The following is a 26286-nucleotide window of genomic DNA, read 5'->3' on the forward strand; positions in this document are numbered from 1 at the left end:
CAGATAATCTATTGACTCCCCCATTTCAGATATGAAATTATTGTGTGGGTATAAACAATTTAACTAGGTTACGTTTCTGCCATATTGCTTAATCTTTCCAGTCCTTTCATATCTGTGATGTGAAGTAAACACAGACTTTGGGATAGGACAACACTTTATAGAATGTTCTTTTTTCGTGTCCCCCTTTTCCACAAAACACACTCTTATGATGTGTTCAAAATATTGTGTTGTCATGTGATGTTCTGTCAGGGGTCAACGCAAGGTCATGTTTACAGATTTGATGCATCACAATTCTCCCACAGCAGCTGCCAATCAACCAACCTTCCAACAGAAACTGTTTGAGGTGATTGAGAGATACCATAGATAGTTCAGATAATATCTTTCACCTTCCTGGAAAAGACAGACTAGGGCCGCAGTTGAAAAACGACTAGATGCGACAACTAAACAAGCGGTGGGTGTGGATGAATGGAAACTGGCTCAACACCCATTCTCACACCAGTTCAATACTTTTTAATCCCTCAGGGAGAGGGAATGACTGCAAGATCCATCACTCTCACACACTCAGCCGGCAAGTTGCATTTGTATGTGTAACGGATGTGAAATGGCTAGCTAGTTAGCGGTGGTGCGCGCTAATAGCCTTTCCATCGGTGACGTCACTTGCTCTGAGACCTTGAAGTAGTGGTTCCCCTTGCTCTGCAAGAGCCGAGGCTTTTGTGGAGCGATGGGTAATGATGCTTCGTGGGTGACTGTTGTTGATGTGTGCAGAGGGTCCCTGGTTCGCGCCCGGGTCGGGGCGAGGGGACGGACTAAAGTTAAACTGTTAAGTATGCATGCAAGTCAGACATGCTTTAATGTAGGCTATTTCTCACAGCTATTTGTCTGACATTGCGATGCTGTTATCATAGATTATCTATGGTTTTTATACTGGTGGAGCGGGGATAGATGCCCAATATGGACAGTAGTAGTCCTTGCAGGTGTAACAATTCCAACACAGTGTTCAATTTTATTCTCACACATTTGATAGTGATATGTTATAAAATGTAATGTGGCATGACACCATCTTGCTTTTAGAGATTATGTGAGATAAAAAAAAAACTAGATAACTAGAGAAACAAGCAAAAAAAATGGGGTCAGACTGTGCATTTATTTAGATATTCTTTGGGTGCATTCACCATCTCGTTGACTGAGGGGAACATGACACGTGTTGTCAAACCTACGTAGCCTACACCTTCAATAAACATGACCATTTTCGCATATTTTGGGACTGAGACAATACGAACACTAGCCTACAGTATTGCTCGTCACGCCAGCCCACTTTTTAAAAAATGCCTCGTGCATGTCAAGCAAAGGATGACTTCCTGCTGACGCATGTTTTAAATTTCATTATGCCGTGAAGAATCGTGGTGAATTTTAATCCAACGCTAGCTGTTAAACATAAAAAAAAAAATCTCTGTCGATAACTGTGTTTTCTTTATTTGCAGCGTCTTTTTGATGCTGACAAAAAGAAGATGCAAATATATATATATATTTAAACAAGTTCAACGAGGGACGCAGGGGAAAGGGGGCGGCGTTCACCAGTCAGTGAAATTCATGAAAACCACTGTACGGACAGAATCAAACACTACAGTTGGCCTACATCGTCTTGTCCAGGCGTAGTCAAACTCCTCGGAATTAGAAGAACGTTTTGAACTTTTAGGGTCATTGAAAAATTGTCAAATAATACTGCGAATGTAACCGCAACATTGTCGTGCCACAAGGAGTTCTCAGTAAAGTTTTAGAAACTTTCAGCACTGCGGTAAGTTGCAAAAGTTAATTTTAAGCCCTGTCAATTGATGAGATGTAAAAGGTTACAGCTGATACAGTATGATGATGTGTCGGAAATGTGCCTTTCGTCGAATTCGTTCGTCGGTTGTAAAAAAACAACTGATTCCTTAGAAAAGTTATTTATCTGTCTGTCTGACGACATGGAGGACAAACAGCCTAATGTCGTGTTAGTTGTTGTATATGAGCAAACCGGCAGCTTAACGCAAATAATATGCAATTCTGTGGTCATCATCAGCTGATAACACTGAAAGACCATTGTTGAACAAAGGCTTTATGGTAACATTGTGACCCATTTTAAAAGTAACACGTTCAGATGCCTGAGAAAGCAGCTCTCATAGTTCTGAAACATGTTGGTAAAGTTGTTCTATTGTTGATTGTGTATAGTTGTGAAGAGTATATCAATGATCCAATGTTGGACCGCTTACATAAAGCTTAATCACTGACAACTTGTCATTCTGTCAATGCAAAAGAGAGAGACTACAAGTGGATGGCAGGTAGTCAAACGGTTAGAGCGTTGGTTGCTTGTTCAAATCCCTGAGCAAACTAGGTTAAAACAAATCTGTCGATCTGTCCATGAGCAGGGCACTAAACCCTAGTCACCATCAATAATGGCTGATCCCATGCCGTGACCCCACTCGCAGGAGGGGGAGTGAGATATGAAAAAAAAAAAATCACATTTCCATTTCACCTCACTTGTACAGGTTACACACTTGTACATATGTGGAACAGGACAAATATATGTACAGGTTACACACTTGTACATATGTGGAACAGGACAAATATATAAATTTATTTATCATAGGATGCAACGTGTCCATGAGCATACATTTTGCCCCGGGGGCCGCATTCAGTGTTCAACAGAGGAAAAGTTGCTGTTTCCTTGCTGGCAAAATTTGCAAACAATAGTCCTCTATTTTCGATACTCCCTGACCGTCAAGCTTTAGTTTCAGTGATTATTAGCGAACTGGACACGGTCAAGAAACTGTATAAATGTAAGTCCATTATCGTTTCTACCTAGTTTTGATTTGGTTGTAGTCATTTTAAAGTATATTAAACTTTTTTACTAAACCCACCCTCCGGCTCGCAGGCAGTATGTTTAATGTGTTTGACCCCTGTCCTTGAGGGAATCCCCTCTTGGACCGATGGTGACACCGATCTTGAGGTTGCAGACAGCGCTACATCACAAACTGTGAGCCTGACTCATGTACGCATCTAAGTGCTATCAATCCTGTTTAATGGCCAAATCTCTCAATAGGAATAATTAATTTCTTTGCAAAAAAATATATATTTTCCAGCGATTTTCTACCATACGTCCATATAGTATTTCACTAGCCTACATTTTCAGCCTCCGATTACTCCAAGGTAAGTTATTTAATACATCATTGCCTGCACCTTGAGTATGTGCGTCATTGTAGAGTCAACCCGGCAATTTGTCCACTTACATCAGCTGATTGTATTACAACAGCCTGTGGGATAATTGCTCTGTTGGCCTAGAGATGGATTTACTCCAACCTTTTCTAAACACCGCTAAGCCTGCTACTGCACCTGAGCATGGCCACCTGAAAAAATGACCATCACGTGCTGCCCAGTGCCCACTTGTGAAATCACACTGGCCGCAAGGCACTGATTTTGACATCTTTCTTGGAATCAGTAATGTGTTGTCGATAGTTCAATGTCTGTTATCTCTTTCTGAATGAGTTTTGATAGGCCAAAGGCCTTGCATTCCTTAGGTTAATGCCCTTTCAGACAGCACAGCCTGCAGACATATTCGATTAATCTCTGCATTTGTTGTGAATGTCTGTTCCTTTCACACTGAGAAGGATTCTACAGTTAATAACCAAGAATCATCTTCCTGCCACCTCCAGTGTCAAGCCTCAGTCACCTTCTGCATTACCATCCATGTTCATATCTTTCTTGCATAGCTATGTAGTGCCTGGGAATAGAGCTGGGCGGTATCCAGATTTTCATACAGTTTCTGTACCATAATGAGATATATGATAATACCAGAAGTGCGCACAAGGGGCACTATTCAAAATATTTACACACAAAACAATTTATGCAACAGGGATCTTGATCCAGGAGAGGATTGTATGTCTCTGCTGTAACCACCAAATGAATCTTGATGTCTAGCCACTTAGCTAGCAAGTAAGCAAATGTATAGCTGGAACCCTGAGCTGGATGACATTTATTTGATACATCTTATAGTTATACTTATAGTTAATCATAAGCAGTGGTGTAGCATGCAGCCTCCCGTGAGGTGGAGATGCCCCCCCCCCCCCCCCCCCCCCGGGTACGGAAAATCATACAGTCGGTATTTCGAAATACACCTGTAAATACGGTATAAACAATATATCGCCTGAGCCGACCTGTGAATATCTTTGTGGACCAATGAAACATAGCAACCGATCTCATCACAAACCTCGTTATCAGTGTCTTGGTCAACAGAAACAACCTTGTGGTTGTTATTTGGGCTTTGTACACTGTCACCGCTGAGCAAATAGATATTTGCTGTTGTGCATTGAGAACATGTAAAATGTTAGGGGATAATTTGTTTGTTTATGTCAACGAGTCATTGTAAGATATGTTGAATCAATGGCCGAAGTTATAAGCAATGTTCACATGGAAATAATACAGCCCTTGCCAACACAAATGTGGTTGCCAGCAGGCTAGTCACTCTTTCCACTGCCACACTGGGAAACATGCATATGACAGAGAATAATTGAGGTCACGGTATCTTTCTTTATTCAGATGGAAAGACTTCCATCAACATTTAAATGTGTGGAACGATACACGGAAATGCTGAAGGAATCAGTTACAGATAAAGGAAAACCGCACCGCAGAATGTTAGCTCTTTATCAGCGGTGTAAACCCTTCCTCCCATAAGCTGTTCTTCTTGCAGACATTCTTATTGGATATGGATGTGAAACTACACGTGTCCTTTAAAATACAGCGTAAATGTTCAAAGTCAAACCTCAATGCAGTTTTCCCTTTTATCGGCGATTGATTGAATTCAGTCTCGTAATGTTATAATACAGTGCATTCGGTCAGAGCCCTTGACTTTTTCCACATTTTGTTACGTTACAGCCTTATTCTAAAATTAGTTTAAATAAAAAAATCCTCATTAATCTACACACAATATCACAAAGCGAAAAACGGTTTCTAGAAATGTTTGCAAATGTATAGAAAATCAAAGACATAAGTATTCAGAGCCTTTGCTATGAGATTTGAAATTGAGCTCCGGTGCATCCTCTTTCCATTGATCATCCTTGAGATGTTTCTACAACTTGATTGGAGCCCACATGTGGTAAATTCAATTGATTGGACATGATTTGGAAAGGCACACATCTGTCTATGAAAGGTCCCACAGTTGACAGGGCATGTCAGGGCAAAAACCAAGTCATAATGTTGAAGGTATTGTTCGTAGAGAGCCGAGACAGAATGTGTCGAGGCACAGATCTGGAGAAGGAAAGCAAACATTTCTGCAACATTGAAGGTCCCCAAGAACACAGTGGCCTCCATCATTCTTAAATGGAAGAAGTTTGGAACCACCAAGATTCTCCCTAAAGCTGGCTGCCTGGCCAAACTGAACATTCGGGGGAGAAGGGCCTTGGTCAGGGAGGTGACCAAGAACCCGATGGTCACTCTGACAGAGCTTCAGAGTTCCTCTGTGGAGATGGGAGAACCTTTCAGAAGGACAACCATCTCTACAGCACTCCATCAATCAGGCCTTTATGGTAGAGTGGCAAGACGGAAGCCACTCCTCAGCGGTAGGGACTGGGCGACTAGTCAGGATCAAGGGAAAGATGAACAGAGCAAAGTACAGAGAGCTCCTTGATTAAAAACCTGCTCCAGAGTGCTCAGGACCTCAGACTGGGGTGAAGGGTCCCCTTCCAACAGGACAACGACCCTAAGCACACAGCCAAGACAACACAGGAGTGGCTTTGGAAAAGTCTCAATGTCCTTGAGTGGCCCATGCAGAGCCCGGACTTGAACCCGATCGAACATCTCTGGAGAAACCTGAAAATAGCTGTGCAGCGACGCTCCCCATCCAACCTGACAGAGCTTGAGAGGATCTGCAGAGAAGAATGGGAGAAACTCCCCAAATACAGGTGTGCCAAGCTTGTAGCGTCATACCCAAGAAGACTCGATGCTGTAATCGCTGCCAAAGGTGCTTCAACGAAGTACTGAGTAAAGAGTCTGAATACTTATGTAAATGTGATATCTGTTTTTTTTTTATACATTTGCAACAATGTCTGAACTTGTTTTTGCTGTGTCATTATGGGGTATTGTGTGTAGATTGAGGGAAAACAATTGTATATATTTTATAGTAAGGCTGTAACGTAACAAAATGTGGAATAAGTCAAGGGGTCGGAATACTTTCCGAATGCACTGTGTGTATATATAATATACTTTAAGGTTGTCCTCTCGCCATCCTCAATCATCAATCATGCCCTCATGCTGGGACTAGCATTGTGAAGCCATTTCTGAGTGGTGGAATGTGGAAAGTATGCAACAATAGGTCCCATGTGTACGGGCTAAGCAGTGTCAAGGCAGGGGCAGTGGTAGGCACACCCAGTTCCTCTCTGGGATGACGGAGTCTGGCCTGTGGCTCGCAACGCTGGGGTGCCAATCCATTCTCGCCATTTTTCTGATCCCAGACAGATAAAGGCCACCCTGTGGGAAAAGAAACCGTTAGCACAAAAAAAAGAGGAAATATGAGCCATGTAGGCCTACAAAGGCACCAAGCCTCAAGAACTCCATGATCCTCAAGACATTTGTGTCCTATATTGCCTGTTGCTGAGATCTGGTTGATCAGCGGCAGCTTCGTGAATCAGGTGCAACTGGCCCTGGAGAAAGAAAGCATGTTTGACATTTGCTGCGATTGTCTCCCGATGAATTTCTGCCCCCCTCGACATGTGGCAAAGGTCTGTGATGGAAATATGAAAACAATGCGGTACAGTGTGTCAACAATCTGTCGTTCATTGGACAACTGAGGCATGTGGTATAGTTTTTACGGTCTTTGTTTGGAACATAATGCTCAGTCAACATGCCATCGCTATTCATGTATCTGGGACCTTCGGTCTGTACATACAATTGTTTGACTACTACTACCTTGAACAGATGGCTGACTAGTAAATGCAGTACAATGTCCTCCGTAATGGTCCAACAGCTACGGCTGTATTTTGCTCTCTGACATTATACCATGGCATGCTTACAATAATCTAAACTGTTGCCATGACGACATGTAAATTATCAAGCTTTCTGCTTAGGTTCTTTATAGCCAAGTGTGTGTTGCTAACCCTACAACCACGAACGGCACATACACAAATGAAGGAAACCCTGCTCTAACAAGGACAGTCAATGGTGGTGGTGCAGGAAGCCTACTGCGTTTGTGGAAGGAGGGCTTTGAAATGCTCCGCTGGGCCCAGTCCACATGCCATGAATTCTCCATTTTACTACAGTCTGCCTGCGGTCCAACTCAGATTTCACACAATGGACTGGGGATGGAATGCTTTATGAATACACTCACAAGGAAGAGTCTGCTTTATGTAGACAGTTACTCCTGATGCTCTAATCTAATGAGTATTTTCTATCTGTAGTCAACAGTATGGTATACACTGTACTCCCCCTAATATATATGTATGTGTACAGTACCAGTCAAAAGTTTAGACACGCCTACTCAAGGGTTTTTCTTTATTTTTACTATTTTCTACATTGTAGAATAATAGAGAAGACATCAACACTATGAAATAAAACATAGAATCATGTAGTAACCAAAAAAGTGTTAAATCAAACTATATTTTAGATTCTTCAAAGTAGCCACCTTTTGCCTTGATGACAGCATTCTCTCAACCATCTTCACCTGGAATGCTTTTCCAACAGTCTTGGAGTTCCCACATATCTCAAATTTGGACTCATCAGACCAAAGGACAGATTTCCACCGGTCTAATGTCCATTGCTCGTGTTTCTTGGCCCAAACAAGTCTCTTCTTCTTATTGGTGTCATTTAGTAGTGGTTTCTTTGCAACAATTCAACCATGAAGGTCTGATTCACGCACTCCCCTCTGAACAGTTGATGTTGAGATGTCTGTTACTTGAAACATTTATTTGGGCTGCTATCTGAGGTGCAGTTAACTCTAATGATCTTATCCTCTGCAGCAGAGGTCTAATGCACTGCATCTCAGTACTAGAGGCGTCACTACAGACCCTGGGATCGATTCCAGGCTATATCACAAACGGCCGTGTTTGGGAGTCTCATAGGGCCGTGCACAATTGGTCAAGCGTCGTTAGGGTTTGGCCGGGGTAGGTCGTCATTGTAAGTAAGTATTTGTTCTTAACTGACTTGCCTAGTTAAATAAAGAAAAAACTTCCTGTTGCATTCCTCATGACAGCCAATTTCATCATAGCGCTTGATGGTTTTTGCGATATCTAAAATATATATTTTGATTTGTTTAACACTTTCTTTGGATACTACATGATTCCATATGTGTTAGTTCATAGTTTTGATGTCTTCACTATTACTCTACAATGTAAAAATAAAGAAACACCACTGGATGAGTAGCTGTGTCCAAACTTGACTGGTACTGTGTGATTTTTATATATTTATCACACACACAGGTCTTGCCTTAACCACTCACAGGATTTGTAAATAATATCCTAGCACAAGCTTCACAGTAGTACCATTCTGGAAGTCTGAACGGGTCATTGAGTAAGAAGACAAAAGGCATAGCAGAATAGGTGTGCCTGATGGCAGTGGCACAACAATGCTGCCTTGGGTGGTTTTCAAATGACCCACTCTCTCTTGAGAGCTTTGTTCAGGAAGCTGTAGTAAAGGACCCCCCTTCAACCCTTACAGGATGAGGCCTTTCCTGTTTGGAAAGGAGAGCGAGCCAATCCCCGTCAGGGTGTCTTCCTTCAGAAAATAGGAGTGCCCTTTTTAAGGGCCTTTAAAATTCCAGAACAGATTCAGCGTAGTCCTGGACTTGTTGAATGGAGACTCCCAAAGTGCTTTTTAGTCCAGGTCCAGCCATGAACTATGTCCAGGAAACGGGCCCTAAGTGGACCCCACAAGATAATTGCTGGAGCCATCAGTGCACTTTCCAAAGTGAATCTTTGGTAATTAGATTTATCTTCTAAATGACTGGAGTTGTGTATCAGGTTTACTCTGAGCTAGGTATGTTATTGGTAATTGAATGAATGGTGGTGCATGTGTATAGTGACTTTTTATTTTAAGAAAGTGGTATGCAAAGCAAGCAGACTACATCGTAAGCATAAGGTAGGTTTGTTCACAGTTTTTGGGAAAATATTTAAGTGTCGGGTGAAGTGCTGTTTGAATGACGTGGCACTCCTTTAAAAATGATCACAGCACTTGTGAAAAAGACACCCACATCTTGTCAACTGTTGAAGGCTTCTTAGTACATGTCTTGTCTTGTCAAAGGACAATAACAAGCAACAAGACCTGCCTTCAATGAGTCTGTTGTGCTCATTTGAGGTGTGGAATTTTTGCTGCTTCCATCATGTCGTCTTCTGTTTTCATTGCTCATCAATGACGTCAGTGACTCTCAAATTGTCCAAATGTTGAAACAAACAACAAACTGTTCTTATCAAGAATCATTCTAAGCAGAAGAAAATACAGGTTTCACAATCTCGAAACGATTTCCCACCAGGGATGAGCTCAGCCAATGTGTATCTCCTGCCAGCAGAACTCATGATTATGAAATGGTTCCATTCCATGAACTGCCTCATATCATGATTATACGTGTAAGGCGTTTGTTGGCCAGTTCCATTTCTCATGTTCAGACCTGAAGCAGTCTTAGATGTAGCAACACATGAACCAAAAACACACCAACAAATAGAATGGCCTCCATCTTGAGGCAAAACACAAGCTCTCAAAATTTAGATTAGACTTTAGCCAACAGGTGGTTGGATATATAAATAAAAAAAATCAATGACAGGGCCTCCCGAGTGGCGCAGTGGTCTAAGGCACTGCATCAGTGCCAGCTGTGCCACTAGAGATCCTGGTTCAAGTCCAGCCTCTGTCGCAGCCGGCCGCGACCGGGAGACCCATGGGGCGGTGCACAATTTGGCCCAGCGTTGTCCGGGTTAGGGGAGGGTTTGGGCGGCAGGGGATGTTCTTGTCCCATCGAGCACTAGCGACTCCTGTGGCAGGCTGGGCGCAGTGCACGCTGACACGGTCGCCAGGTGTATGGTGTTTCCTCCGACACATTGGTGCGGCTGGCTTAAGATTCCATTTGCACCATGGTGCGGTTCAAAGCAGGTGAGAAATATTATTGATTGTTTGACTGCGAGCGTTTGATGAAATGCACACAGTAGCCTTCCTTAACTTAATATCTCTGAAACATTTTGTCAGTAGCAGCACATTTGAGGCATCTGATGCAGATTAGGGGAGAGGGCGCTATAACCTACCAGGGAAATAGGTTACTGAATCTAGCCTGTTCACTAGCGGTTACAACAGCTATGGTTTTCTCCCGCATGTTGTTGGAAGACCAAAACTAATGATGTTTGGGACACAAGTTATTCTTCTTGATAATCATAGAATGGATTTAGCATGAGACATTTTCCTCCAATAAAACAACTGACTTGAACACGTGGTTGTCTAGGCATTTGAGTTCGTTTGACATTTGGCAACAAGAAAGCAACCTGACCAACCAAAATATATACAATGTAGCAAATAATCAAAGTTATTTGAACTATAGCTCAGAACTGTGTGAAAACGCCCTTAGAAGAGTCTAACTTGCATCCATGAGGGTCATTGCCAGAGTGGTCCTCATTATTAGTACCCATTTCAAAGACTCATTGAATGGGTCGTAGACCCTACAACCAGTTATGTTGTCAGGATTCAGGAAGTGAGCCAGTCAGCATGTTTTGTTGAAGCTCTTCGGCTCTGCCACTGCTACCTTCTTTTCTTGCTTTGTCCTCCTTCTCTTCCCATCCCTGTCCCCTCTGGCTTGTTTTGTTTGGACTAAACCGTCAACATTTTGGCTTTGCCTCAGTTGGAGTTGAGACGTTCCTATAAGAATGTTTAGGGTGTATGAGAATTGTAAACATTTTATTTAACCTTTTATTTAACTAGGCAAGTCAGTTAAGAACAAATTGTTATTTACAATGAAGGCCTACCCCGGCCAAATCCGGACGACGCTGGGCCAATTGTGCGCCGCCCTATGGGACTCCCAATCACAGCCAGATGTGTCTGAGGGGTCAGCTCTGTCAGTCCCCCCAAATGTCATCAGTTGATCCTGCCTAAGTTGAACCATGAGGTTTCCTCTTCAGGCTAGCGTAAAGACCAATGCTGATATACTTAAGCAATAAGGCCCGAGGGGGTGTGGTATATGGCCAATATACATTTGGAGGAAACATGGCACCATCCCTATGGTGAAGCATGGTGGTGGCAGCATCATGCTATGTGGGAATGTTTTTCAGCGTCAAGGATTGAGGGAACGATGAACGGAGCAAAGTACAAAACTCCTTGAAGAAAACATGCTCAGGACCTGGGGCTAATGTTTACCTTCCAACAGGACAATGACCCTAAGCACACAGCCAAGACAACGCAGGAGTGGCTTCGGGACAAGTCTCTGAATGTCCTTGAGTGGCCCAACCAGACGCCGGACTTGAACCCGATCGAACATCTCTGGAGAGACCTGAAAATAGCTGTACAGCATCGCTCCCAATCCAACCTGACAGAGCTTGAGAGGATCTACATAGAAAAATGGGAGAAACTCTCCAAATCAGGTGTGACAAGCTTGTAGTGTCATACCCAAGAAGACTCGAGGCTGTAATCGCTGCCAAAGCTGCTTCAAAGTACTGATTTAAAACTTCTTAGGGATCAAACCCCGTTAACGGGATCGATTTGACAACATCCGGTGAAATGGCAGAGTGCCAAATTTCAAATTAAATTATTAGAAAAATTCAATACAATCACAAGTGCAATACACCAAATTAAAGCTTAACTTGTTAATCCAGACACCGTGTCAGATTTCAAAAAGGCTTTACGGCGAAAGCAAACCATGCTATTATCTGAGGACAGCACCCCATCAAACAAACACATGACAATCATATTTCAACCCGCCAGACGTGACACTCAGAAATAACGATATATTTCATGCCTTACCTTTTGAAGAGCTTCTTCTGTTGGCACTCCAATATGTCCCATAAACATCACAAATGGTCCTTTTGTTCGATAAATTCCGTCGTTTATATCTCAAATGTCCATTTATTTGGCGCGTTTGATTCAGAAAAACACTGGTTCCAACTCGCCCGACATGACTACACATCATCTAATAAGTTACCTGTAAACTTTGTCCAAACATTTCAAACAACTTTCCTCATCCAACTTGAGGTATTTTTTTACGTAAATAATCGATAAAATTTAAGACGGGATAAACTGCGTTCAATAGCGGACAAAATGAAAGTGGAGCGAGCTTCAGGTCGCACGCCCCAACCACAACAGTACACTTGGCTATCCACCCAGATAGGAAATGGCTACTTTATTTCTCAAAGGAAAAACATCAACCAATTTCTAAAGACTGTTGCCACCAAGTGGAAGCGATAGGAACTGCAAGCATATTTCTATTAAAACGGGCTTGCCATAGAAAACAGATTGACCTAAAAAAAAAAATAATCCCTGGATGGATTGGGCTCGGGGTTTCGCCTGCCAAATCAGTTCTGTTATACTCAGACATTATTCAAACAGTTTTAGAAACTTCATAGTGTTTTCTATCCAAATCTACTAATAATATGCATATCCTAGCTTCTGGGCCTGAGTAGCAGGCAATTTACTTTTCATCCGGATGTGAAAATACCGCCCCCTAGCCCAAAGAAGTTAAAGGGTTTGAATACTTATGTAAATTTAATTTGCAAACATTTCTATACCTGTTTTTGCGTTGTCATTATGGGGTATTGTGATGTCATTATGGGGTATTGTGTCTAGATTGATGAGGAAAAGAAACAATTGAATCCATTTTAGAGTAAGGCTGTAACGTAACAAAATGTGTAAAGTCAAGCGGTCTGAATACTTTCCGAATGTACTGTAAACTGAAAAATATAAACCCAACATGTAGTGTTGGTCCCATATTTCATGAGCGGAAATAAAGTATCCCAGAAATGTTTCATATGCACAAAAAGCTTATTTCTCTCAAATTTTGTTCACAAATCTGTTTACATCCCTGTTAGTGAGCATTTCCCCTTTGCCAAGGTAACCCATCCATCTGATAGGTGTGGTATATCAAGAAGCTTATGAAACATTATCATTACACAGGTGCACCTTGCGCTGGGGACAATAAAAGGCCACACTAAAATGTGCAGTTGTCATACAACACAATGCCAAAAATGTCTCAAGTTTTGAGGGAGCGTGCAATTGGCATGCTGACTGCAGGAATGTCCACTAGAGCTGTTGCCAGATAATTTAATGTTAATTTCTCTACCATAAACCGCCTCACGTCGTTTTAGAGAATTTGGCAGTACTGCAACCGGCCTCAAAACCGCAGACCACTTTTAACTACGCCAGCCCAGGACCTCCACATCCAGCTTCTTCACCAGCGGGATATTCTGGAACCAGCCACCTGGACAGCTGATGAAACTGAGGAGTATTTCTGTCTGTAATAAAGCCCTTTTTGTGGGGGAAAAACTCATTCTGATTGGCAGGGCCTGGCTCCCCAGTGGGTGGGCAAGTGAAATCCATAGCTTTGGGCTTAATTTATTGTCTTGTTTGAACTGTAACTCAGGAAAATCGTTGAAATTGTTGCATTTATATATTTGTTCAGTATAATTGTTTTGTGCTTATTGCACATTTATAAAACACAGACTAGACAGCTGGCTGAAATGCTGCTAGTGCCAGAATGAATGTTCATTGATACTACTGTTTTAGTAGTGTCGGATCTGCATGCAATTTGAGAAGCTGAGCCATAAAACAGGGTATCGTTATAAAAGGTAACTTCTCTATTACAGTAAAATAATGTCTCCACGTGTTTTGGTGTCCATATGACCGATTCTGTTGGACCAAACTGCAAATAGCGAGTTGAAGCCGCTTGACAGAGGGGAAGAAGTGATCTCTCATCTTTGTTGTGAGTAGCAGGGGCTTGTGTGTGTGTGTGTGTGTGTGTGTGTGTGTGAATGGGAAGGTGCACGTCTCAGAAGGAGACTAGACCAAAAAGACAATATGAAAACAAGCGGACATAAACGCTACTAAAAATGACAAATTATGGAATTTGGAATATCGCGCTAAAACATTCATTTAATTAATCAAATTCATTCGATATATCGCCCAGCCTTAATTCCAACCTCTTGGTCGTACATACACGTAACTGCCAAAATAAAGGAAACACCAACATAAATTGGCATAGATTCTTCTGGTGTCTGAAACTCTATTTCCATGAGAAATTCCATAATTTGCTGTTTTGTTGATGGTAGTGGAAACCCCTTGTCGGCCGCCGCTCCAGAATCTCCCTTAAGTATTCAATTGTGTTGAGCCATGGTATATGGTTTACAAAGTTTTTCATGCTCAATAAACCATTCAGTGGCCACTCGTGCCCTGTGGATAGGGGCATTGTCATGCTATGGGGGCATAGCCATAGCAGCCAAAATAATGGCCAGGATAATGACATGCCCAACATTTTTATACATGATCCTAAGCATGATTGGATTTTAATTGTTTAATTAACTGAGGAACCTCACCTGTGTGGAAGCACCTGCTTTCAATATACTTTGTATCCCTTATTTACTCAAGTGTTTCCTTTATTTGGGCAGTTACCTGTATATCTACTGCTGACATTGAGGTGTTAATAGAAGGAGTTTGACTCCTCTAACATGTATCTAGGAATCCATGCAAACCCCCTTTTTTGAATACCATTTGTTAAGCCTTCTCCCTCACTGGTCATACTAGCTTCTATAACAGGCTCAGGCCCTGAGGCGCAGGCCAAGGATGTGCACTCAGAACAAAGCAGATCTTGATTTCCCCCCCCCCAAGTGCCCCCACTTTGGTGTTCTCACCAGAGAAGAAATGAGAGATTGTCAGGGGAATAATGCAGGACTTGACCCAAAGCCTGGCCCATAGTTTTGATTAGGGATGGACGGTTGTAGATATGTCAACAGGTTAGTGGACGTGATTGGGTGAAGCTATCACACCCCGGCCCTTTTATTGCACCCCACAAATCAGTCCCCAGTGGACATCTAACGATGCGTTGCCGGGAACCCAGGCTACTATCCCAGGATGTTCCTCAACTTTTGAACCTTGTGTTCTACAGGTAACTACCAAAATAAAGGAAACACCAGCATAGTGTATTTTTAATAAGGCGTTGGGCCACCACGAGCCGCCAGAACAGCTGCAATGCACCTTGGCATAGATTCTACAAGTGACAGGAAATTTATTGGAGGGATGCGACACCATTCTTCCACAAATGTTTTTGTTGATCGTGGTGGAAAACACTCATGCGCTGCTCCAGAATCTCCCAGAAGTGTTAATTTGGGTTGAGATCTGGTGACTGACACACACACACACACACTTTAAACCCCCTATGCTTTTTTGTATCTCCTCTTTCAAAGTCACTGATCTCTACTTTTAGCCATGGTAGACAAAACAATGGCCAGAATAATGACATTCCCAGCATTTGTATACATGACCCTAAGCATGATGGGATGTTAATAGTTTAATTAACTCAGGAACCACACCTGTGTGGAAGCACCTGCTTTCAATATTCTTTGTTTCCCTCATTTACTCACAAGTTTGCTTTATTTTGGCAGTTACCTGTGTGCTTGAGCTTCGATACTCACTCACAGTGAAATTGAATTTACAGAGTATTGAATTTACAGAGTGATGGTTGAAAACCCTGAGGCTTATGGGAAAATTGCACGTCTAGTTGTATTCCTTCAGCTGTTTGTTCTGAGTGGAACACACTGCTGTTACAGAGCTGCTTCATTGTGTTTTCTCAGGCACACTCCACATAACCATGTGTTAAAGGTATAGTAACAAAAAAAAGTCTTAAAAAATTGGGATGAACCTTAGGTTTGTCGATGACAGGTAGCCTAGCGGTTAGAGCGTTGGGCCAGTAACCGAAAGGTTGCTTGTTTGAATTCATGAGCTGACAAGGTGAAACATCTGTCGATTGCTCCAAGGTCACTGTCAATAATGGCTGATCCCTGGCCGTGATCCCAGGGGGAATTGGGATATGCAGAAAACACATTTCCATTTCACTCCCGTAAAGGTTACCCACTTGTACATGCAGTAAAACAGGACACATATAAGCACCCCCTATTTGAAATGGTTGATTTAATAGGCTTCATACCAAGCTCCAAATAAATAATTCTGTTTACCAAAGTTGTGAGATCTCTTTTCTGGCTGGATGTTGCTTTTGGTCAGTGAGGCCCCTCAGGAAATCACCAGGTGCATAAACCAATGTGGTATCGCTATAGGGGAGATGGGTTTTTGGTATATTTTCCCAGTCAAAATATACACGAATAACATTGGCCTCCAGACATGGTGTGAAGGCACAGGAGGTTGGTGTCAGCTTAATTGGGGAGAACGGGCTTGTGGTAATGACTGGAGCGGAATTCCATCTATTATGAGCCTTTCTCCCCTCTGCAGCCTCCTGTGTGTGAAAGAGGCATGGCTTGAGTTTGAGACTTGACCCAGTTCAAGAACGTTAGAGGGCATTTGTTCTACTGGGATACAGAATCTAGTCACCTGACTATACTAGTCATAAGTGTGTCTAAAGTTAGCGGTAGATGTTCAGGTTTGGCCTCGTGATTTCTGATTACTTCTAGCAAAACACTGTTGCTATAAATGGGAAGAAAATAATGAGTTAATCTGACTAGACATATTCCATCGTTCATCCATCGTAATGTTTTTGAGACATTTGACTGTTGCAGCCAGGGTATATTTAGTCTGACTCATTTGTAATGACACACGTTTACAATATCATACTCAATTATTTAGTTGCTCAATTATGTTGATGTGTTGTTCATGTTTTCTGATTATTTAAATACTTTCTGTGGAGACAATCACTCACTACTGCAATTCATTATTGAGGGCAGTGACTGAGTAAGGACATCTACCGGCTGTAACTGAAATTACAGTTTCACACAACCCTTATTCAACCAAACCCACTAACCAAGATCCCAATACACTTCCGTGTATTGAAAATGTGCTAGTACTTTTCATTACTAGGCAATTGAGTTCCGTTTTTGTTTTTGAGTGAATGAATCGAAACATTGATTCTTTCAACACAAGAAAAAGTTACTTTTTAACTACTCATATTGTCAGAAATAATTCCAATCCACAATTCTTATAAACAAAATACAGGTAATTTAGTTTTCAGTCCGTTTAAAAAAAATCTTTCAACGTTGTTCAGACTGTTCAGGAGTAATGTACTTTTTGGAATAATTTACTAGAACTGGGCGATATGAACAAATCCATATCACTATAAATTGACTGAATTATCATAACGATAAAATGAACGATACGTTTATAACATTAATGTGCACCAGTTACTTTTTATATTACACTTAAAACTACTACTTTGAATATTGCGGCTACTATTGTTTCATTTCAAACTTCACATTCTTCTAGCAAACGCTGCTGAGTCAGTTGTGTTCACGTAAGGTGTGGAATCTTTCTTGCCGCCATCATGCCATCTTCTCAGTTTGTTTTCATTACGCATCAATGACATCACATTGACTCTCAAATTGTCCAAATGTTGAAACAAGCAACAAACTGTTTTTTTTATCAGGAATCATTCTAAGCAGAAGAACAGCCAGGTTTCCCCTCCGGGGTTGAGCTCAGCCAATGTGTTTCTCGTGCCAGCAGAACTCATGATTGTGGAATGGCATGATATGCCTTGAGTGGGGATGGTTGAGAACCCTGAGGATTATGGGATAATTGTACGTCTAGTTGTTGTATTCCTTCAGCTGTTTGTTCTGAGTGGGCACACTGCTGTTACAGAGCTGCTTCATCATGTTTTCTCAGGCACCATCCACATAACCATGTGTTAAAAGGATAGTAAAAAAATATATAATCGACGTTTTAGCGTATTTATTAATATTTTTTAAATAACCATCTAACAAACGTACAAATATTTAGGATCATTTGAAGCCCTAAGTATGTCGACGGCAGGAAGCCTAGCGGTTAGAACGCTGTGCTAGTAACTAAAAGGTTACAAGGTGAAACATCTGTCGCCTTAAACGTAATTGCTCCATGGTCGCCGTCAATAATGGCTGATCCCTGGCTGTGACCCCACTCTTTGAGGATATGCAAAAAACACATTTCCATTTCACACCTCACACTCGTACAGGGTTTTAAATGGCTTAATTAATCCCCCCCCCCCCCCCATTAATCTACACACACTAACCCATAATGACAAAAGCAATGTTTTTGAGACATTTGACTGTTGCAGCTATGGTATAATTAAGTAATAAGGCCTGGGGGGGTGTGGTGTATATGTCCAATATACCACAGCTAAGGGCTGTTCATATCCACGACGCAATGCGGAGTGCGTGGACACAGCCCTTAGCCGTGGTATATTAGCCATATAACACAAATCCCCGAGGTGCCTTATTGCGATTATATAAACTGGTTACCAATGTAATTAGAGCAGAATATATATATATCTTTTTTGTCATACCTGTGGTGTACGGTCTGATATACCACAGCTGTCAGCCAATCAGCATCCAGGGCTCGACCCACCCAGTTTCGAATTAGTTTTTTACTCATTTGTATTCACACACATTTACAATATCGTACCCAATTATTTAGCTCCTCAATTATGTTGCGTTCATGTTTTCTGACTATTTAAATGCCTTTATTCAACCAAAACCATTACAGCTTCACAGGAGTCCTTATTCAACCAAAAACCATTACAGCTTCACAGAATCACTTATTCAACCAAAAACCAATAGACCTTCACAGAAGCGCTTATTCAACCAAAACCAATAGAGCTTTACAAGCCCTCATTCAACCAAAACCAATAGAGCTTTACAAGCCCTCATTCAACCAAAACCAATAGAGCTTTACAAGCCCTCATTCAACCAAAACCACTAACCAAGATCCCAGGATGTGCATTGAAAATATTCTGTTATGTTTGAATGAATAGGCATTTGAGTTCCATTTTGTTTCACATAAGACTTTTCTTTTGTTTTTTACTTCATGAATTCAAACAGATTTTTAGCACAATACTTTTTTGTTGTTGTAAATACTCATATTGTCTGAAATTGTTAGTCCACAATTCTTATAAATAAAATACAATTTCCCTGTCCTTTTTTAATGTTGCAATATTGTTCAGACTTCCTGAGCAATATACTTTTTGTCAATGCTTGACTTGTGCAGGAGCTCACCGGCGCGGAGTACCGGCACCTCAAATGTTCTGCTTGAGCTCCTGTTCCTCTTATAGAATATTAGCTCAAGTTTAGTGGAGCTCCTGAACCTAAATATAAACAGCCCTGGCACCCAACATGAGTACTGGCACCTATTTCAGTCCAAGTCAAGCACTGCTTTCTGTAACAATTTACTTTAATGGTTTAGTGCTGTTCAGAGTTGTCTGAGGCGAGAGCAAGCAGAACGTGTTTTAAAGGTGTGATAAGTAAATATATCTGCCCACTATAATTGCCTTGGCTGCACCGCAAGCATAACAGATGAATAGGCTGCCTGCAGACCCACCTTACACAAGGGCAACGGTGCTTTGAGCTCACTGAGGGCCTGACTGCGTCAATCCACTGTGCCCTCAACCTTTTAAATGACTGTGAAGGGAGGAGTGAGGAAATTTGGATTGGAGAAGTAGCTGTGTCAGTGCCCCTCATTTATTGCTTTCTTGCCCTGTGGAGTTAGTCCTAAGTTAGTCCTGTGTGGAAAATGTAGTGGTTTGCCAAACTTGCACAGTGTGAATAGAGCTGTGGACTGAGACAACCACCCAGACAGACAAAGCCAGAAGTCATGGACAATACCTTACAAGAAGCTTCTTTCTACTGTGTGGTCTGTCACACCACGGAAGATGGGACTGTTAGAAAAATCAACTTTAGTTTGTGGTTGGAAAGCCTGGCATTAGTGGCATGAAGTAACAGCTTAAAGACCCTTGAAGATGTGAGATGGATTCACTTCTTGGATTCTATTGAATGCCCCCTAAAGGTTGTAAGTAGTCTGGTGGACAGTCAAGACGTAGGAAGAACCATAAAGACATTGGTGGAATCTGTTTTCTCAGACCACTTGAAGAGGCACATTGGACCACAGTAATTATATACTGACTATTTAATATGTACTAATTAGGTTGGCAAACACCTTTTGTGTCCAAGGAAAGTTTGGCCTGACGTGGCCCGTGGGATCCACATTTTTGGTTTACTTTAGGATTTGTTTTAAATGGGAGTCAATTTATATATTATATTGCTGAGCGGGCATTCTTTGCCAAGTTACAAATCATTAGAGCTATTTTATAAACTTTTAAAAGTTTGTGCAATAAAAATAACTTTGCGGCAGCTTGAGGCAATTATTAACAGGAGTTTGAACTTATTTTCTTTCTAATACATGCTGAGGTTAAGTTGAATTTGTCCTGCTGTGTTCAGCAGGGTTAGGAGTTAGGGGAGCTGTTAAACCGGCTCGTTGAAACACCTGCATGATTTGCAATGTTGAGTGGCGATGATATATCCAAGTTCTGTCTAGAGTTCTCCATAAATCAGTCTAGGTACGATTTTTCTTTGTCTGTTAAAAATGTCCAGCTGGAAAAACATGATATCTCAGTTTCTAGTGCTTTTCCAGGCCACAGCAGCTAAGATAACACCTACACCGTAAAAAAGCACATTTTGTTTCAAATGACAACTGACGACTTTCCCACACATAATTACCTTAGTGAGCAGAGCTGTACTTCCTCTTTTGGAGGAAAGGAGGATTATGGCACTTCCTGTAATGGTGCGTTGTGGGATTGATGAGCTGTCAAGACTGTGGTCAGCAGCTGTGCACAGCAGTAGTATGTCACAAGATGGGTGATTTTTAACTGTGGTCCTCTAGTCTCTTGACAGGGGGATCTGACGAGGGCTTTCATTCCCTGTCCTAATCCTGCATCATCATGTGTTCTTGCAGTTCCCGAGGCCGCAGTGCCATGCCAGAGGGATCTCTCAACGCCACCTATGAAGTCCCAATGGGTGAAGGTAAGACAACTCACTGTTCTCCTGCTTCTTAAAGATATAATCATTTTAAAGATATACGAAGACTATACTGGGATGTTTGTGATTTCTCAAAACTGGTTACCACATTTTCTGGGAGACGCATCAAGTGAGAATTTCTAAAATGAGTTGTCGACAGGGAAATATATTTGCTGTAGAGGCCCTAGCCAGCAGTTTCTTTTTCATACTGCGTCTACTTGTCTCGTCCCGCTAAAAATATAGGCCGTTTATTGAGGGGACTTTCATTGAATCACAAATCTCCCAGAGAGGTTAGTGTATGAATTATACTATTATAATACTCTTGTTCAACCAAGCACATTTGCTTGCAAATGTGAAAGCCCAAGTTTACTGTCCGGTTTAAAGCAATGATGGAATATTGAAGAGCTTAGAATCTTCCGCTGAACTGTGCATTCTGAGTGTCTTCTTCTTTGTCTGCCTCCTGACATTTCGGTTCCTGAACTCCAAATAGATGCCAGCCATTTACTAGGAAGCTAGGGAGACTATTTTCTCTCCCACACTCTCTTCTTGAATGTTCTTTTTACATCATACAGCTGGCCTGGCAATGAAGTTAATCTGTTCTGTTCACGCAGGCCGTGTCCTTCAAAGAATAGAGAAACCCGCACTCTGCTCTTGCTCATACCACTTGTTTTAATTCAAAATGAAACAAGCAAGACCAGTGTGCTGGTTTTGTCTTTTCTATGACGCTATTGCATTATTCCCACGCACCTGCAACAATAAGCACTTTTCCCATCTATCTAAGTAATTAAATGGCACCCTATTTTGAATATTGTGCACTACCTTTGACCAGGACCCATAGGGAATAGGGTGCCATTTGGGATACAACCAGAGTTGTGGCAGGTTGAATAGGAAACTTCAAGGAGAAGGGTAGGGAATCTGAATCCTTATGAAGTGTCCAGTACAACAGTGGTGATTGTGTGGTGTCTGCACTGTGTACTTCCATTCTTCTCTCTCTCTCTCTGGTGCTGTGTGGCAGTGGAGGGAACCGGCTCAATCATTAGTCACATAAATCCTTTTCCAGGGTCTGAGTTTCTCACAATGGTGTTCTTTCTGTGCCCTGGTCCCATGCACTATAAAGGAATCTGGTTAGATTTAAACATTTTAAAGCACAGAATATTATATATTTTTGTTATTACAACTGTTATTACAACATCATTGGCTTTAGACAACACAGATTTTGTGTTCCCTGGATTGGATGAGGCCATGAACAAAGTGGGGAACTTTTGTGGCTGCAGTTCTTGTATTTTTACATGTTCGGTAAAAAAAAAGGGGGGGGGGGATGCCTGTTTTAACAGATGTGAAGGATTGGCGTTAGGGTCTCGTGTTTTTATCATCTGACTTCATTACGGCACTCCTCAAAGTTGTAAGTCTTAGTGGAGTTCATCTTAACTCAGTCGGACAAACCACTATACAGTCACACCTGTATTCTACCCCCCCCCCCCCCACACACACACACACACACACATATGGTACATTCCCAGAGATAATTTATCATAGTAGGGTTGGGTTGTATCCAGATTTACATATCGTCATACCGTCCTTCTCTCATACCGGGATATACGGTATTACCAGTTTAGTACACAAGGGGCTGCCAACAAATACAAAAAAGCCCATTGGGCATGTATTACCAGAGTAATAGTGAATTTCAATGGAGGCTGCTAACTAAACCAAAACCAAAATAAGCTAATTGCAAAGACAGGCAATCCAGCTCATAAAGTTATACATATACAGTGTTTTGGGAATGTTTTCAGACCCCAATACTTTTCCCACATTTTGTTACGTTACAGCCTTATTCTAAAATTGATTAAATAGTTTTTCCCCCTCATCAATCTACAAACAATACCTATAATGATGAAGTAAAAACTGTTTTTTAAATATTTACTTATTTATTTAAAAAACAACAACAACTGATATAACATTTACATAAGTATTCAGACCCTTTACTCAGTACTTTGTTGAAACACCTTTGGCAGCGATTACAGCCTTGAGTCTTCTTGGGTATGACGTTACAAGCTTGGCACACCCGTATTTCGTGAGTTAATCCCATTCTTCTCTGCAGATCCTCTCAAGCTCTGTCAGGTTGGATGGGGAGCGTTGCTGCACAGCTATTTTCAGGTCTCTCCAGAGATGTTCGATCGGGTTCAAGTCCGGGCTCTGGCTGGGCCACTCAAGGACATTCAGAGACTTGTCCCGAAGTCACTCCTGTGTTGTCTTGGCTGTGTGCTTAGGGTCGTAGTCCTGTTTGGAAGGTTAACATTCATCCCAGTCTGAGGTCCTGAGTGCTCTGGAGCAGGTTTTTATCAAGGATCTCTCTGTACTTTGATCTGTTCATCTTTACCTCGATCCTGACTAGTCGCCCAGTGCTGCCACCACCATGCTTCACTGTAGGGATAGTGCCAGGTTTCTTCCAGACTAGAGGTCGACCGATTAATCAGAATGGCCGATTAATTAGGGCTGATTTCAAGTTTTCATAACAATCGGAAATCGGTATTTTTGGACACCGATTTGGCCGTTTTTTAAAATTAATTTCTATTTATTTTTACACCTTTATTTAACTAGGCAAGTCAGTTAAGAACACATTCTTATTTTCAATGTCGGCCTAGGAACGGTGGGTTAACTGCCTTGTTCAGGGGCAGAACGACAGATTTTTACCTTGTTAGCTCGGGGATTCAATCTTGCAACCTTACGGTTAACTAGTCCAACGCTCTAACCGCCTGCCTTACATTGCACTCCACGAGGAGCCTACCTGTTACGCGAATGCAGTAAGAAGCCAAGGTAAGTTGCTAGCTAGCATTTAAACTTATCTTATAAAAAACAATCAATCATAATCACTAGTTAACTACACATGGTTGATGATATTACTAGTTTATCTAGCGTGTCCTGCGTTGCATATAATCGATGCGGTGCACATTCGTGGAAAAGGACTGTCGTTGCTCCAACGTGTACCTAACCATAAACATCAATGCCTTTCTTAAAATCAATACAGAAGTATATATTTTTAAACCTGCATATTTAGTTAATATTGCCTGCTAACATGAATTTCTTTTAACTAGGGAAATTGTGTCACTTCGCTTGCAACAGAGTCAGGGTATATGCAGCAGTTTGGGCCGCCTGGCTCATTGCGAACTGTGTGAAGACTATTTCTTAACAAAGACAGTCAACTTCGCCAAACGGGGGATGATTTAACAAAAGCGCATTTGAGAAAAAAGCACAAGCTTTGCACGACTGTACCTAACCATAAACATCAATGCCTTTCTTAAAATCAATACACAGAAGTATATATTTTTAAACCTGCATATTTAGCTAAAAGAAATCCAGGTTAGCAGGCAATATTAACCAGGTGAAATTGTGTCACTTCTCTTGCGTTCATTGCACGTAGAGTCAGGGTATATTAAACAGTTTGGGCCGCCTGACTCGTTGCGAACTAATTTGCCAGAATTTTACGTAATTATGACATAACATTGAAGGTTGTGCAATGTAACAGGAATATTTAGACTTATGGATGCCACCCTTTAGATAAAATACAGAACGGTTTTTCACTGAAAGAATAAACGTTTTGTTTTCGAGATGATAGTTTCCGGATTCGACCATATTAATGACCTAAGGCTCGTATTTCTGTGTGTTATTATGTTATAATTAACTCTTTGATTTGATAGAGCAGTCTGACTGAGCGATGGTAGGCACCAGCAGGCTCTTAAGCATTCATTCAATCAGCACTTTCGTGCGTTTTGCCAGCAGCGCATTGCGCTGTTTATGACTTCAAGCCTATCAACTTCCGAGATTAGAATGGTGTAACCGATGTGAAATGGCTAGCTAGTTAGCGGGGTGCGCGCTAATAGCGTTTCAAACGTCACTCGCTCTGTCACGGCTGTCTTCCTCTTCTTCCTCTGAAGCGGTGTAGCAAGGATCGGACCAATACGCAGCGTGGTAGGTGTCCATGTTTTAACAGGGAAAACTGAACATGAACACAAATACAAAAACAATAAACGTGAACAAACCGAAACAGTCCCGTGTGGCACAAACACTGACACAGGAAACAATCACCCACAAAATACCCAAAGAACATGGCTGCCTAAATATGGCTCCCAATCAGAGACAACGATAGACAGCTGTCTCTGATTGAGAATCAATCTAGGCAACCATAGACTTACATAAACACCTAGAATAAACACAACCCCATAAATCTACAAAAAAAACCCTAGACAGTACAATCACCCTAGACGAGACAAAAACACACAAACCACCCTCGCCACACCCTGACCTAACCAAAATAATAAAGAGAACAAAGATAACTAAGGCCAGGGCGTGACACGCTCTGAGACTTGGCGTAGTTGTTCTCCTTGCTCTGCAAGGGCCGCGGCTTTTGTGGAGCGATGGGTAACGCTGCTTCAAGGGTGGCTGTTGTCGATGTGTTCCTGGTTCGAGCCCAGGTAGGAGTGAGGAGAGGGACGGAAAGCTATACTGTTACACTGGAAATACTAAAGTGCCTATAAGAACATCCAATAGTCAAAGGTATATGAAATACAAATAGTTTAGAGAGAAATAGTCCTATAATTCCGATATCAAAACTAGAAAGTGTCCAGATCAAAACAGTGTCAGTAGAGAAAGAACAAAATAATATACAAGAACCATATCAATAACCATATCAGAGATCCTGGTGATAGATGAGGTAGTTATACGCATACAATCAGGGATAGTGGCTGAACAGCACGGGAAAAATAGTAGCATCAACGTGTGTGTGTGTTAGGAAAAAGTAATGTGAATGTGCATACAGTCACTGCAGATAGATCGGATGATGTAATGAACTGGTCCGTCTGCCCCACCCTTGAACAACGGAATCTATATGCAGAGAGCCTGTCTCGGTCCTGCCCTTGACTTTGGTGAGGGGCATGTGATGTCCATGGACTCTGTCGCAAAACTCCCTGATCTTCTCAAAGATGATACGTTTGTTTAGTTGTGTCCAGTCCAGGTGGTGCTTGTACAGGCAGACCATCTATGGGAGGAAGGATGTCAGTAAGCCTAGTGACCTGTCCTGTTGTCTGCTTTACGGAGTGAGCCTAGTGACCTGTCCTGTTGTCTGCTTTACAGAGAGCCTAGTGTCCTGTTGTCTGCTTTACAGAGAGAGCCTAGTGACCTGTCCTGTTGTCTGCTTTACAGAGAGAGCCTAGTGATCTGTCCTGTTGTCTGCTTTACAGAGAGAGCCTAGTGATCTGTCCTGTTGTCTGCTTTACAGAGAGAGCCTAGTGATCTGTCCTGTTGTCTGCTTTACAGAGAGAGCCTAGTGATCTGT

At 41.8% G+C, this 26286-nt stretch overlaps 1 protein-coding gene across 2 annotated transcripts in view; it reads left to right on the forward strand.

Moving 5' to 3' along the window:
- The first annotated feature begins 1616 nt into the window (after nt 1-1616).
- Nucleotides 1617-26286, forward strand: part of LOC120024435 (pleckstrin homology domain-containing family G member 3) — a 120105-nt gene continuing 95435 nt past the window's right edge. For both annotated transcript variants that reach the window (XM_038968672.1, XM_038968673.1), the window contains exons 1-2: nt 1617-1795; nt 20896-20963. In XM_038968672.1, the coding sequence (XP_038824600.1) occupies nt 20915-20963 (49 nt within the window). In that variant the 5' untranslated portion in view covers nt 1617-1795; nt 20896-20914. The remainder of the gene's footprint in view (nt 1796-20895; nt 20964-26286) is intronic.

Source organism: Salvelinus namaycush, chromosome 29 (genome assembly GCF_016432855.1).
Source record: "Salvelinus namaycush isolate Seneca chromosome 29, SaNama_1.0, whole genome shotgun sequence".
In the NCBI taxonomy this organism is placed as follows: Eukaryota; Metazoa; Chordata; class Actinopteri; order Salmoniformes; family Salmonidae; genus Salvelinus; species Salvelinus namaycush.